Here is a 15,549-nt window from a genome sequence, read left to right as displayed (position 1 = left end):
TAGATTTCCACTCCCGACTATTTTGCTGGTGAATGTACAGTTTCTGGAAAGTAAAATTGAAGACCTCAGAGCAAGATTGCTGTACCAGAGGGGCATCAGGGATTGCTGTGTACTCTGTTTCATGGAAACATGGCTTACACTGCCATTTTGGACACAGCACTGCAGTTCAATGGTTTCACCATTCTCCACAAAAACAGGACTACTCAGGCTTTTAAAGGTAGAGCAGGTGGAGTAGGCTTTATGATTAACTCATCGTGGTGCACATCGTGGTTCTGTCTCAGTAGTGCTCGCCTAAGCTAGAACATCTAGCGATCAAATGTCATCCATTTTATCTTCCAAGGGAGTTTTCCACCATCATCCTGGTAGTGGTTTACATTCCACCTCAGGCCAATATCAGGCATGTTCTGCAAGAGCTGAGCAACATAACTAGGAGGCACAAAACTGCGCACCTTGGTGCCTTCCCTATCATTGCAAGAGATTTCAACCAGGCCAGCTTAAAGAAATCTCGGAACAACTACCACCAACACATCACTTGTGGAACCAGAGGAACCACCACACATGACCACTGTTATACAACAATCAAGAACGTTGACTATGACATCCCACAGCCACATTTTGGAAAGAAGTACATCTGGCTATACTTCTACTCCCAGACTATAGGCAGAAACTAAAGACCACAGCACCAGTGGTGAAGATCAAGAAGGTATGGTCAAGGGAGACAGAGGAGTGCTTACCAGACTGCTTTGAGTTAGTGGACTGGACAATGTTTAGGGTTGAGTGTGTGGCTTTGAGAACATACCTGACATATCCAAATCAAAAGCTGTGGATGAACCAGGATATTCACAGTCTGCTGAGGGCTAGATCTGTGGAATTCAAGACCGGTGATTCAGAAGGTCCAGGTCTGGCCTGTCGGATGCTACCTTAAGAGGGAAAAAACAATCCTGATTGAGGTTAGAGGCAGAATTGGATGCACATCGGCTCTGGCAAGGTTTGCAGGCCATTTCTTCCAACAAAGCGAAACCTCACATCATGAATGGATGAGATGGTTCACTCCCAGATGAGCTCAATGCTTTTTATGAATACTTTGAAAGGGAGAACAAAACTACATCTGTGAAAATCCCTGCAATATCTGGTGAACCTGTGATCTCTGTCTCTGAGGCAGACATCAGAACATCTTTCAAGAGGGTGAACCCTTGCAAGATATCAAGCCCTGATGGTGTGTCTGGTAGGCCTCAGAAAACTTGTGCCTCCCAACTGGCAGAAGTGTTCGTGGACTTCTTCAACCTCTCACTGCTGCAGTCAGAGGTCCCACCTGCTTCAAAAGAGTGACAATCATGCCAGTGCCCAACAAGAGCAGGGAGAGCTGACTCTACAACTATCGCCCAATGACATTCCCATCCACTGTGATGAATTGCTTTGAGAGGTTGGGCGTGGCTAAAATCAACTCCTGCCTAAGCAAAGATCTGGACCTGCTGCAATTTGTCAACTACCACAATAGATAGGATGTAATCTATCCTCCACCATGTCCACACTGACCCATCACTGGGTTCCGGCATACTAGCAACAGAGGAGCTGAAAGCAGTGTGAACAGGGCCAATGAACTTAACCTGTTCTTTAACAGATTTGACATTGTGGCCCCTGCCCATCCCACACATGAGCCATCTGTTGTCGGCTCCCAACCAACACATATTCCACTCTCCCCTCCTACCCCTCCTCACAGTCCCCCATCTTGGTCTCATGACTATACCCCTTCCCCACACGAAACCACCACGGTGGGCTTCACAGCTGAACAGGTGAGAAGACAGCTGAAACGTCTCAATCCAAGCAAGGCTGCAGGACCGGATGGTGTCAGTACCAGGGTGCTCAAATCCTGTGCCCCTCAGCTATGTGGAGTACTTCGCCATGTATTCAACCTGAGCCTGAGGCTTCAGAGGGTTCCTGTACTGTGGAAGACGTCCTGCCTCGTCCCTATGCCGAAGACATCGTGCCCCAGCGGCCTCAATGACTACAGACCGGTGGCATTGACCTCCCACATCATGAAGACCCTGGAGAGACTTGTTCTGGAGCTGCTCCGGCCTATGGTCAGGCCACACTTAGATCCCCTCCAGTTCGCCTACCAGCCCCGACTAGGAGTTGAGGATGCCATCGTCTTCCTGCAGAACCGTGTCTACGCCCACCTGGACAAGCCAGTGAGCACTGTGAGGGTCATGTTTTTTGACTTCTCCAGTGCGTTCAACACCATCCGCCCTGCTCTGCTGGGGGAGAAGCTGACAGCGATGCAGGTGGATGCTTCCCTGGTATCATGGATTCTTGATTACCTGACTGGCAGACCACAGTACGTGTGCTTGCAACGCTGTGTGTCCGACAGAGTGATCAGCAGCACTGGGGCTCCACAGGGGACTGTCTTGTCTCCCTTTCTCTTCACCATTTACACCTCGGACTTCAACTACTGCACAGAGTCTTGTCATCTTCAGAAGTTTTCGGATGACTCTGCCATAGTTGGATGCATCAGCAAGGGAGATGAGGTTGAGTACAGAGCTACGGTAGGAAAGTTTGTCACATGGTGTGAGCAGAATTATCTGCAGCTTAATGTGAAAAAGACTAAGGAGCTGGTAGTAGACCTGAGGAGAGCTAAGGTACTGGTGACCCCTGTTTCCATCCAGGGGGTCAGTGTGGACATAGTGGAGGATTACAAATACCTGGGGATACGAATTGACAATAAACTGGACTAGTCAAAGAACACTGAGGCTGTCTACAAGAAGGGTCAGAGCTGCCTCTATTTCCTGAGGAGACTGAGGTCCTTTAACATCTGCTGGACGATGCTGAGGATGTTCTACGAGTCTGTGGTGGCCAGTGCTATGATGTTTGCTGTTGTGTGCTGGGGCAGCAGGCTAAGGGTGGCAGATACCAACAGAATCAACAAACTCATTCGTAAGGCCAGTGATGTTGTGGGGATGGAACTGGACTCTCTGACGGTGGTGTCTGAAAAGAGGATGCCGTCTAAGTTGCTGCCATCTTGGTCAATGTCTCCCATCCACTACATAATGTACTGGGTGGGCACAGGAGTACATTCAGCCAGAGACTCATCCCACCAAGATGCAGTACTGAGCGTCATAGGAAGTCATTCCTGCCTGTGGCCATCAAATTTTACAACTCCTCCCTTGGAGGGTCAGACACCCTGAGCCAATAGGCTGGTCCTGGACTTATTTCATAATTTACTGGCATAAATTACGTATTACTATTTAACTATTTATGGTTCTATTACTATTTATTATTGATGGAGCAACTGTAATCAAAACCAATTTCCCCCGGGATGAATAAAGTATGACTATGACTATGACTATCTCACTGGCACCCCGCTCACCCTTGGATCACCTGGACAATAGTGGACACCATTCTGCTGTTTATTGACTACAGCTCAGCGTTCAGCATAATTGTACCCTCAGCTCTAATCAAAAAGCTCAATAACCTGGGCCTCCGTACCTCCCTCTGCAACTGAATCCTTGACTTCCTCACTGTGTGGATCAGAAATACCACCTCAAGAATGTGTGCTAAGTGCCCTGCTCTACTCTCTCTTCACCCTCGATTGTGCGGCTAGGAACAACTCAACAGCATCTATAAGTTTGCCAACGACACAACTATTTGTTGGCAGAATTTCAGATGATGATGAGGAGGCGTACAGAAGTGAGATAGATCAGCTGGTTGAGAGGTGTTGCAGTCAATATCAGGAAGACCAAAAGGAATTGATTGTGAACTTCAGGAAGGGTAAGTGGAGGGAGCACGCACTTATAGGTTCCTGTGTGTCAGCATCTCTGAGGATGTGTCCTGGGCCCAAAATATTGATGGATGGGCTTCCAAAGGAGCGGCTATATTTCATTAGGAGTTTTTGGAGAATCGGTATGTCACCAAAGACACTTGCAAATTTCTACAGATGTACCATGGAGAGTATTTAACTGGTTGCTTCACCGTCTGGTATGGAGAGGCCACTGTACAGGATTGAAAAAAACTCCCTGAAATTATAAACTGAACCAGCTCCATCAGGGGCACGAGGCTCCCTAGCACCGAGGACACCTTCGAAAGGCAATGCCGTGAAAAGGCACCAACCATAATTAAGAATCTGACATGCCTTCTTTTCATTGCTGCACTCAAGGAGGGGGTAACATGTCCCCACAGAACTCTAAGCATGTATGTATCCATGGGTCTCAAAATTGCCAGTAACTATTTGCTGCTGGTTTTTGACTGTGTCTGGACAATAGACACCTTAAAAAGAATCAGAATCAGGTTTAGTATCACTGCATGAGTCATGAAATTTGTTGTTTTCCAGCAGCTGTACATTGCAGTACATAATAATAAAAACTATAAATTACAATCAGAAGTATTACAATAAAAAGGGAATTAAATTAAAGCAGTAGTGCATAAAGAGAGTGAAAAATACTGAGGTTGAATTCATGGTTCATTGTCCATACAGAAACCTGATGACGGCTGGGAAGAAACTGTTCCTGAAACATTTAGTGTGGGTCCTCGGACTCCTGTACATCCTCCTTTGTGATAGAAATGAGAAGTGGGCATGTCAGGTTCTTAATGATGGATGGCGTCAATGAGAAGGAATATGGGGAGAAGGCAGGAGATTGGGTCTAAGAGGGAAAATGGATCAGAAATGATGAAATGGTGGAGCCAAATGGCCTAATTCTGCTCCTATATCTTATGGTCTGAAGTCCTTGGTGATGGGGGTCCTGAATGATGGATGCTACCTTCGTGAGGTATTGCCTTTTGAAGGTGTCATCAGTGCTGGGGAGGCTGTTGCCGATAATGGAGTTGGCTGTGTTTATAACTTCATGTAGCTTTTTCCAGTCCTGTGCAGTGGCCCCTCCATACCAGACAGTGATGCTGCCAGTTGAAATACTCTCCATGCTACATCTGTAGAAATTTGCGAGTATCTTTGATGATACACTAATTCTCCTCAAACTAATAATGAAGTAAAGCTGCTGCCATGCCTTTGTAATTGTATCAATATGCTGATGTAATTTGTTGATGCAAATTAACTATAGCTATTAAAAAAACAGCTGACAAAAACATCGGAAGATGCCATGTTTTCTAGTGTGGAGGATCACTCAACAATCTGTGCAAGTCCTACTTCATTTTGATTGAGGAGGGTAACTGAAAAGCATTCAGGTATTTTTTAGACTTTTGTTTTTTTTAATTGTTTTAGGGTATTTTGGACATTGAAGTTTTCACAGTTCATTTAGTGTGTGCAGAAGATTTTGAATGTTTCTGGAAAATTTTGAGAGCCAGCTAAGGAAGGGTTGTGGCTTCGCCAGAAATTTCATCAGCTTTTTTGAGGGCAGAATCCCCACTTCCATAATCTGGCATTTACAATGCTGGAATCCTCACTGCAACTGGTTTCCAACAGCGAGCTTGCTTTAAAATAAATCTATGTAATATATGCAGGAAATTTCACCTTCAGTCAGCAGTGAGTTTGCTGCAAAATGCAAGTTCAGCATCAGGAATATAATTTTACTATCTATTTCCATTTATTCTGCCTGCCTTTCAATTCAAATTTGACTGCTTGCAGCCTGCATGTTATGGAAATGCAGAATTACATAAGATTTGTGATTCAAATACAAGTATAAAGTACCAAGAGACTAATACGGAAAATTTTGGTTTGATCAAAGAATTGAATCAATAATGCATCTGTGCTCTTAAGAGAAATGCGGATAGGAAATTTAATGAAGTTTATTATATAATGGGCCAAATGAAATTGACTGATTGCCAATGGTTCTCAGCTGTCAATTGCGCAACTTGAATTGGTTAGAGGGATTGTATAAACTTTGTATCTGGGTCCTCAGCTTTACACTAGCAATGACTGGCTTATGAACAGCTACCATTAATTTGAATGGAGTAGCTGATTCTGGAAGAAACGGTGCATGCAAATCTGTACTTTCACTTTATTTTAAAAATATTATATTTTAAAATACTTTAAACTTTTCACAAAAATTGTATTTAATCCTGAGCATTCAGTATTTTTGCATATTAACTTTTACTTATTATTATTTATTCCCATTGTTAAATGGAATCCGTCTTGACCTAAGATGTCTTCCTCACAGATGCAGCTCATCTTGCTGAGTTTCTCCAGCAGTTTGGTTCTTTAGTTGCAAATTCCAGCATCTGCAGTGTCTTGTTTCTCCCTATTTAAAAAAGTTTAAAGTTGCATTTGAACAAAAATATTCCTTGGGTCAACATATGAAATAATTTTAGTTACTTAAGGCATGAACATAAAGACCATTTCATTCACCTTAATGCTGCTTGTGCAGCTATGTATTGAAAGAATTTTCAAAAGACCATGAGATACATGGGAGCTTTGTTTTTGGTTTACATTTTCAATTGGTTAAGGGCAATCCTTTATTCTGTTGTTTTCTTTTGAAGAAGAATGAACTATGTAATACTATTATGATTCTCTGATTACCTGTAGAAAATTGGAAGATTTGCATGATCTATATTGGTAATGAATTGTTGTTTAGCAGGAAAATGCTGTTATTAAGATTAAAACACTCATATTGACAATTTCATCTACTAGTCAATGGTTTTTTAGACCTGCAGGGAGAAATTTGCTGTGCGTCTAAAACGGATGCAAAGATGGAGGGAGGATTTGCATAGTCTTGTTGCCCAAGCCTAATTTGGCTTTGAGCATTATATAGCTTGTTCATCACAAGAATGGCATGTAATGGCTGGATTTCTATACTGTGATCTGGGCAAGCTAGGCGGTAGAGTTGTGATGGCCATGTATTGATGCAGTGGGGGGATGGGGAGGGGTTTAGGGGTGGTGGCAAGATTTTCTGTCAATCTAGTATAAGGATTGAGTGCTGCTTCATGTATGAGCTTGTACAAAAAATTTTTTTAAAAGATAGGCTTTTCTTTTGAACTATTTCCTGTGGGTCATTTGAGGATAATAGCCAGGCCACACACTTCTTTAGTATAGATGAAATACAGCAGTGCCTACTTTGCAGTCATACTTGTGCTTCCTTTGGTTCACAACCAGTAACAAAATCTGACTCCCCTGTGTTCGACAAAAACCAATATGACATCCTTGCACCTTCATTACACTTTGAACTCACTGGGTAACAAGTTCAAAATCTAATATGATTTCAATACAAAACAGCAAAGGGCATAAATTCTACTCCATTTAAATTTCTGAACATATTTTCTTTTAGCAAGCTGGGCTTCTACAGCTGAGATGTTAGTGAACGACAATTGTTCTCAAAAATACCATGCAACAAACAAGAGAAATTTCCTCCTGTCCCCATTCACTCCTTATAGTGGATCTGCTGAAATATGAAGTGACTTGTTTTAAATAGCACTGTGTAGTACCCAAATTATCCTATGCCATTTCAGTCGCTCTTAATTAGTTAGTTAGTTACTGCCTGTTACACCGCCGGTGTTTAGGGGAGCAATGAAGGTCCTCCACCTCTGTCTGTCAGTAGATTTTAGCCACTTAATATAGTTAGCTCATGCAATCAAGCCTGATTTTCTGTAAATTGAAACCAAAATTTGAGTTTTTAGAATACCAATTAAAATTCAAAGTTCATTCATTACAATGATTAAGCAGTGTGCAATAATTAGTCACATGGTGAAGTTTCTTCGCTCTGTACCCACCCCCAACTAATTCCATTCCAGCCTCAAAATATCTGCAAGATAACCTCTGCAAAAAGCTAATTAAAAGCTAAAATCTGTGCCAAAAGTCTTGCTTTTATTGTAAGCTTAGGTGGATCAACCCAGAAAAAATCCCCTTATAATGTGTGGAAAAAACACTTTGGTGGTGCAATTGAAATTCCTTTTTTAATGAAATAACTGGATCATGCTTGATAATTAATGACCTGCCATGAATCTCAAGAATCATGCGTATTCATGTTTTATTAGTGTACTGTTACTTTAAGGAGAAAGACAAATATACTGCCTTTTGTTAGGGGGATATGTTGCTGCTTTTAAGGATTAATGTGGGTTCCTTAAGAGCGGGATTTGATGGTGATGTGGTGACATTTTTACCTCAAGCTCGTTAGGTAGATTTAACTTTAAGAACATTCACGTTGAAATGAGCAAGCCAATATCAGTCCAATCCAAATCTGAAATTGAGCAAGTCTGTCCAAAAAATAGCTCTCTTTAAAAAATATTTAACTTCAAAACATCGTAATTAAACTAAATTGTTCTTTGTCATGCCATGTAAAACTAATCTCTACATCATGCCAGCCTTGCTAATTTCAGTTTTATGAGTCACTTCCAACTTTGTTGTTCCAAAGATAATTGGTTCTTAATTAAGAAAGAAAGAAAATACATTGGAAAATCAAAGTCTGCTGTTTACATGCTGGTAAAGGTGTCCTTTAAAACAAAGAAAAAAGTTATAACTGTCTGATGCTATTTTATGTGCATTCTTGGCAATAGGAATAGCAGATTTTAAAATGGGCAAAGGAAATAACGGTCAAAAATGTGATCAGTTAAGATGCTAAGCCACATTTTTTTTTGTGGTAAAACCGTCTAAAATTGGTTTCTGAACGTCAGATTAGGGAGACTGAGAAATCAGTTGAGATTTCTTTTGTTAATCCCGATCCAACTCAGCCTGGAATGTATATGGGTGCAATGGGATTTGTGATAATACAAATAAACAGTTTAATTTATATATGAATAATTTATTTATACCTAATCATAAAATTTAGAATTACAGAACATCAAAATAGGTCCTTTGGTCCAACTTGTTCATGCCAGCCAAGGTGTCTATCTGAGCTAGTCCTGTTTGTCTGTTTGACCCATGTCCCTTTGAAGCTTTCCTATCCACAATATCCTTTTAAACACATTAATTGTGCCCACCTCTACCACTTCCTCTGGCTCTCTGTATCCTATTCGCACCACCATCTGTGTGGAATAGTTTGCCTCCTAGATCACCTTAAATCTTTCCTCTCACTCCTTCAGCTTTTGCCCTCTAGACTTTTAGACTTCTCTACCATGCGAAAAAGTCTGTGACCATTCACCTTATCTATGCTCCTTATGATTTCATAAACCTCTAAAAAGTCACTTTTTAGCCTCCAGGGGAAAACAGCTGCAGCCTATCCAGTCTCTTCTTATATTTCAAGCTGTCCAATCCCAGCCACATCCTTGTAAACCTTTTATGCACCCTCTCTAGCTTATTCACAGCCTTGCTTTAGCTAGGTGACCAGAGCAACACTAAATACTCTCAAGTGCAGCCTCACTAACATCATGCACAGCTGTAACATGCCTTAATACTCAATGCCTTAACCGATGAAGGCAAAAGTGCCATACACTTCTTCGCCATCCTGTCTACCAGTGTTGCTGGGACGTCAAACTATGCTACTTACCACTAGTGCACAGTGCTGTGCAGAAGTTGTAAACTCATATATACAACTAAGCTGCATAAAGACAGTGTTTTAGAGCAGCGAGCAAGTTTGCAAATCAGGCGGGAGCAAAGGATGTTGGGAATAGTGAGTGTGGAGCTCTCCAGAAGGGGTATAGGACAAATGGCAGAGAAGGGGTGCCAGGGTGGGGGATTGCGCGGATGCAGACTCATCCAGCACTATGACACCTGGCAAGGTCACTTGATGCCCAACAATTGGTTTATTAGAGCATAATAAATGTTTATTGATCATTACAGAATGTTTCTCTGGTGCTTCTCCCTCTCTCCCCTCTCCTTTTCCCTTTTCCAAACCATGATTTCCCTCTCCCTGCCCTCTTCCCACTCTCAGTCCCCAATGGACACCCATATCAGAATCAGATTTATCATCATGGAGACCCATATCAGAATCACATTTGTCATGAAATTAGTTTCTTTTATGCAGCCAGTGCAATGCAATATATTATAATTACATTGCAATGCAATGCAAAATTACTACAGTACTGTGCAAAAGTCTTAGGCACCCTAGTTAGATATATTTGGCAAAGACTTCTGCACAGTACTGTAGAATGTCACTGAAGGGTGATCAAAAACAAAATTTATTTCTTTTTAATCTTTCTTTCTTTCATGAACTAATTACAGTATTCTTGACCCTGTTGTATATCACACAATGTCTTCAGAAGAGGAGAGGCGACAATTTGAAATAGAAGGAGGGAGATAGATTTTGTATGAGACGCATAATTAATTCATTGACTTTGCAAGAGATTGGTAATTGATTCATTTTAACTTGAGCATTTGTTGAATGTTTTATTTTATGTGATAGAAAAGATGAAAGCATCAATATTTTTCCCTCGTCTATTGCAGTTCCCACCACGTGTGATGAAATTAATGGAGGATGTTCCCATTTGTGCCTACTGTCACCAAAAGAGCCATTCTTCAAATGTGCCTGCCCAACTGGTGTCCAGCTGAAAAAAGATGGAAAGATATGTAAAGAAGGTAAAAACTTCTATTTATATGCCCAAAAGTCAAGCAGAATGTTTTCAGTCAGATGAAAGAGAAAATCCCCTTTCAGTAGTTTGAACTATATTTGGATAAACGCAATATATTAAAGTATTTACTGGTTGCATCTACAACTTGTTCAGTTTTATTACAGTCAATATCCTGTTCACACCAAACGCTTGCTCAAGGACCTGTTTTCTAAATGGGTAAAATGGAGACCCTGCATTAATTACGAAGTAGCAGAGCCATCCAACGATAGTTTTGTAAATAAAAGGAAATTGTAAAAGTAAAACAGAAGTCTAGAAATTGGAACATGTGTTATTACCACATTGCTTTGCACCTGTGATTCAATTTCAATGAAAAGTGAACCTTTCAGAGAGTTCATGTGATTTGCAGTTATCACTCCCATGCACATATGTATTGTGTGGCATGTGGCCAAGTGGTTAGGGCGTTGGACTAGCGATCTGAAGGTTGTGAGTTCGAGCCCCAGCCGAGGCAGTGTGTTGTGTCTTTGAGCAAGGCACTTAACCACACACTGATCTAGTCCACCCAGCTGAAAATGGGTACTGGCAAAATGCTGGGGGTTAACCTCGCAGTAGACTGGCATCCTATCCCGGGGGGGGTGCGGTGGTTAGTCTCGTACTCTCAGTCAATTCACGCCACGGAAACCAGCATAAGCACCAGCCTGATGAGCCTAGAAAGGCTCGGGACAGACTTTAACTTTAACTTTTTAGCACATATGTATTGAAGACTTACCTACGTACATTAGCAATCTTGCCAGCCCACCCACCCACTACAAGGCTACCACTCTCTGACTACTAAAGCTGCACAATATCCAGCTGATTGGTGATCGAATGTCTACCCATGACTACAAACAATTACTGACTCCCAAGACTACAAAGTCAATTCACCTACCCTCAGCACCAGCATTTATGATATTTCTACCCTCCATTCACCAAGCTTGCCTCTGATGATCATCAGGGATCTGACCACCACCTATCAATTGACGCCCAGTTTTAGAGAGTGGAAAAAAAAGGTCACGAATGCGTGCAGCTTGTTCAGCAACAAACTTCGCCCTGAATCTCAAACATAGATGCATTTACAAACTGATCAAGTAACACTCCTACAGAGGCAACACCCAGTTTCTTAACAAATCTTGTCAAATATTTTCTAGCAAAATAATTACTAGTGTAGGTTACATAATTAGATTTGGAGGGTTTGTCAGTATGCTTTGGGTTTTGGAGTTTCTGAACACGCTCTTTTAATTCCAAGATATAACCTTTAGTCTAGTATATGCATTGGTTCTGTGTGGGTTTTGTGTTTCTGTACTTGGGCAGTTGCGCTCCTGTCCAAAAAGTCACTTGCCTTTCCCCTGACCTTACCTCACTGCAGCTGCCATGTTTCCTATAATCTGAAGAATCCAGCCACCCACAGTGAAATTTCCAAAGGTTAAATAAGAAATTCACACCCTCAGTAACATATTTAACATGACAACCAATCTGGAAACAGTTTGGTTCCCTGCCCCCTTTTCCTATCTCAATAAAACTTTGTATTCTGTAACTGTTAAATTTTCCAAGATTGAATCCCAATCACTCCCAAACCTTGGTGGTCTCCTGGACGCCAAAACTCCACCATGTTTCAATATGCAGTGAGTTTTTTCATGTCTGTATTCCAGTCTTCAAACTTTTACCTTGCTAAGTTAGTCACATTTTTAATGTTCTCTCTAATGTTATCCAGTTCATTTTGCATAGATTTCTTGTTTCATATTTTTCTGATATTAAAGCATTAATTTACAATATTCTATATGTTAACAAACAGCTTAACAAATTCATCAAATATGATGTTTTCCATAGTTTTATTTTCAGATGTAAAATAACATTATCCCAACTGGAGTTTTGTTGTCTCAACAGATGTGAAATAGAAAATGTTGGAAATACTCAACAGATCAGGCAGTATCTCAGCTGATGAAAACTTATTAACCTGAAATGTTAATCCTGTGTCTTTCTTTACATAGCAGCCTGACCTACTAAGTATTTCCAGCATTCTGTGTTCTTATTTTAGGTTTCTAGCATCTGCTCCACTTTGTCTTCAGATCCAAATTTCGCTGAATGTAAATTTGAATGCTTTCTCTGTGAACATATTGAAATTGATACATACTAGCATGCTTAAAATTTACATTCAGTATTTTATTTATATAAAAGTGCAGGGGTGACTTTTAAACAAGCATAGTTGCCTCTATTTCAGTACAAGATTTAAATAGTCAGATTGACTATTTTTCCATCAGGAATATTGAAATATCACCCTAAGCCATTTTCAATCTATTAATTTCTTCTTAAATCAACTTTGGTGGAAATAGGTTTAATGTTCCAGGCAGTGCTGAACAAAGCAAAAAGAAAGGAAAGATATTTACTGAAAAATAATTTAGAAGAGATAATATTGTTTTCAATTTTATTATCTGTTGTAAATCTGCTGTTACCGTTATTTTCATGTGATTGTGATGCCTTAAATTTAAAAAATGTTGCATGCTCTTTGTATGCAAGTTGAAATTTTGAACAAAGGATCAATCAACATTGCTTGAAGTCATGCATGTAGTGTAATGAATGGTGATTGTTAGAGTCAAACTTATTCGTGCTTCCACAGTCTTGAAACACTTAGCATGCCTGGTGAAAAGTGCCAACGTTGTGCATTCATTCGGGAACCTTAACAGCTTCCTGGCGCATTAGTTGTAAGTTAAAACTAAAGTGTAGATTGTAAAGTAAACAACCCTTCTCAAGGCAGGAATCACATCAGGCCCAAACATAGCACAAATGCATGCTGGAAATTAGTTCCATTCAAGCCCTATTACAGTATTACAATTATTTTTGCATTTAGAGAGGATAAAGAATAGCTTTGGAGCTAAGTTGTTCACTGCCTATTTCATTACACAGTTAGAGAGTGGAAAAGACTAGAGTCCCAGCGGTGTTGACTGAGAAGTTAGATGAAACAATGGCACATTGTACTAATCTGATTAGCAGAAAGACAAATGGCAGGGGGTTCTGGCAGGGCTTGGGGAACTCTGGCTGCTCTTTACATTTGTTTGCGTTACGTTGATAAATTGACACATTTGTTACTATATTATAAACTGTCTTGTCATCTGTCAAATGTGAGGTGATGCAGAGAAGGATAAAAAAACATCTTTGTCAGCTTGTGGGATGTTCTCTCATTTTTCTTGTCACTCTTGACTAAGGTTTCACAAAGGTGATTTAACTGGAATTTTCAGGACAGAAGCAGGACTTAATAATACAGCCTTAATCAATAATCAGTTAATGGCTTGCAAAACTCTGTTTCAAAATTAATTACACTCTCCATTGATTTATATTGTGCACTGCTGTCATTTAAAATTCTCTTCAAAAATAATTGAATTTTTTTTATAGATCTTTTCAAAGATTAGAAACTCTAAATGGGTTTCTTAATTACTGATATTTTTTATAGTATTTGAAACACTATTGTCTGCTCAGAGATTGATTGTTTCTTTCGGATGATTTGACATTTGAAAAGAAGTAGAATCTTAGGAATCCTATATGTTGGAAATTTGAAAAAAAATTAAGAGATAGTGTACATAGAGGCAAAGAATCCTTCAGTGCTCACAGGAGAGCATTACTCTGTTAGGTGATCTGCCCATTATTTTGGTTATAGGCTTGCTTCATAAGAATTCAACATAACTCAAGGCCTAAAGTACCAAACACTGTTGAATAACCCAATATTCTTTCTTTCATTGACAGTGCCTTGCAGGCAAATGGGGAAGAGAGGCTTGGAGATGAGGGGTTGGCTATGGTTTGTCATATCTGGGAGGGGTTAATGATGGTGAAGGGGCCTTGTGGGTGGAGTTGGTCAGAAGATCAGGGGGTTGGGAAAAAATTCAAGTGATAAAACAAGGAGAGGTCAGCTGAAGATGATGAACTAAGTGATATAGGGCAGGACAGTCCAATGGGTTACTGGGGATCGAAGGACCTTATAAGGAGAGGGAAATAAAGCTCAATATTTCAGGTTGATAAATTTTCATAATCCTGATGAAGGATCTCAGCCTAAAATTTCGGCAGTTGAGTGTTGATGAAGGGTTTCAATTGAAATTTCAACCTTAGTCTCCTGATGAAGGGGCTTGTTCTGAAATGTCCCTAGATGCTGCCTGACCTGCTTAGTTCCTCCAGCATTTTGTATGCATTACTCATTGGGCTATGCTTTTTATGATGCAGATTCGAACCTGAAGGTTTAAGTTGGGTGAGTGATTGGGACAAACACCAAGTATTGGAAAATTAGCCCAGCCTATTCTCTAACTTAGATCTGCAAATGAGCCTATCTGGGAAAACTTGCAACCATCAGGAAATTGACCTAGGCTCTTTCAAACATAGTGCACCTTTATGTGCCTGTAATTTGCGTGACGCCATGCACACATCCAGTCATACCATCTGGCACACTTCGAAGTTGTTAAAGCTGTGATCCTCAAATTGAGTTTCTCACTCACAATAAAACAAGGAGCAAATTGCCAGAGAGGAAAATTAATAGTTCCCTACTGGCATGTCTGTGTTTTGTCTACTACATCTACCAGACTTCCTGCTTTAACCGTTTTTTTCACTCATCCACAAGCATTACAACCTTTCTATATTAGTTAACTCGATGCAGGATGCTGTAGTCACTGGTCCCTAGATGAGCCATTACCTTAGTGGCTTGGGAACTCATACCCTGAGGCCCCTGATTATGCGGTGGCCTTTTGAGATGCCTTTTTACACAAGGGAGCACTTGGTGTTGCTCCTTCCCCCTCCACGGAAAGCATTCATGCCATTGCATTGGGGTTGGCATTGAGAGTATTTAGTCTCAGTTGCCAACAATCAGTGTGGCAATGATGTAACGGCTGTTAGTTCTACAGGCAGCAGCCAAAGAGAAATGCACATGTATGGTATTTTTGAATCGGGGGAAAACACCCTCAGGTTGAGGGGAAAGACAGCATCTTTACTATCTAGTTAAGTGGGTTTTTAGAACCACAGATAAGAGAATCAGAATCGGGTTTATTATCATTGTCTTATAAGACATGAAGTTTGTTTTTTGAGTCAGCAGTACAGTGAAGAGGCATAAAATTACTATAAATTTCAAAATCAATAAACAGTGCAAGCAGAAAGGAA

At 40.6% G+C, this 15,549-nt stretch overlaps 1 protein-coding gene across 2 annotated transcripts in view; it reads left to right on the top strand.

The window, feature by feature from the left end:
• The window catches only part of lrp5 (low density lipoprotein receptor-related protein 5), a 221,366-nt gene that overhangs the window by 109,828 nt on the left and 95,989 nt on the right, over positions 1-15,549 (top strand). For both annotated transcript variants that reach the window (XM_072272622.1, XM_072272621.1), the window contains exon 5: positions 10,259-10,390. In XM_072272622.1, the coding sequence (XP_072128723.1) occupies positions 10,259-10,390 (132 nt within the window). The remainder of the gene's footprint in view (positions 1-10,258; positions 10,391-15,549) is intronic.

This window comes from Mobula birostris, chromosome 11 (assembly GCF_030028105.1).
Source record: "Mobula birostris isolate sMobBir1 chromosome 11, sMobBir1.hap1, whole genome shotgun sequence".
NCBI lineage: Eukaryota > Metazoa > Chordata > Chondrichthyes > Myliobatiformes > Myliobatidae > Mobula > Mobula birostris.
The sequence above is the reverse complement of the archived record's forward strand: the minus strand, read 5'-3'. Positions and strand labels throughout refer to the sequence as shown.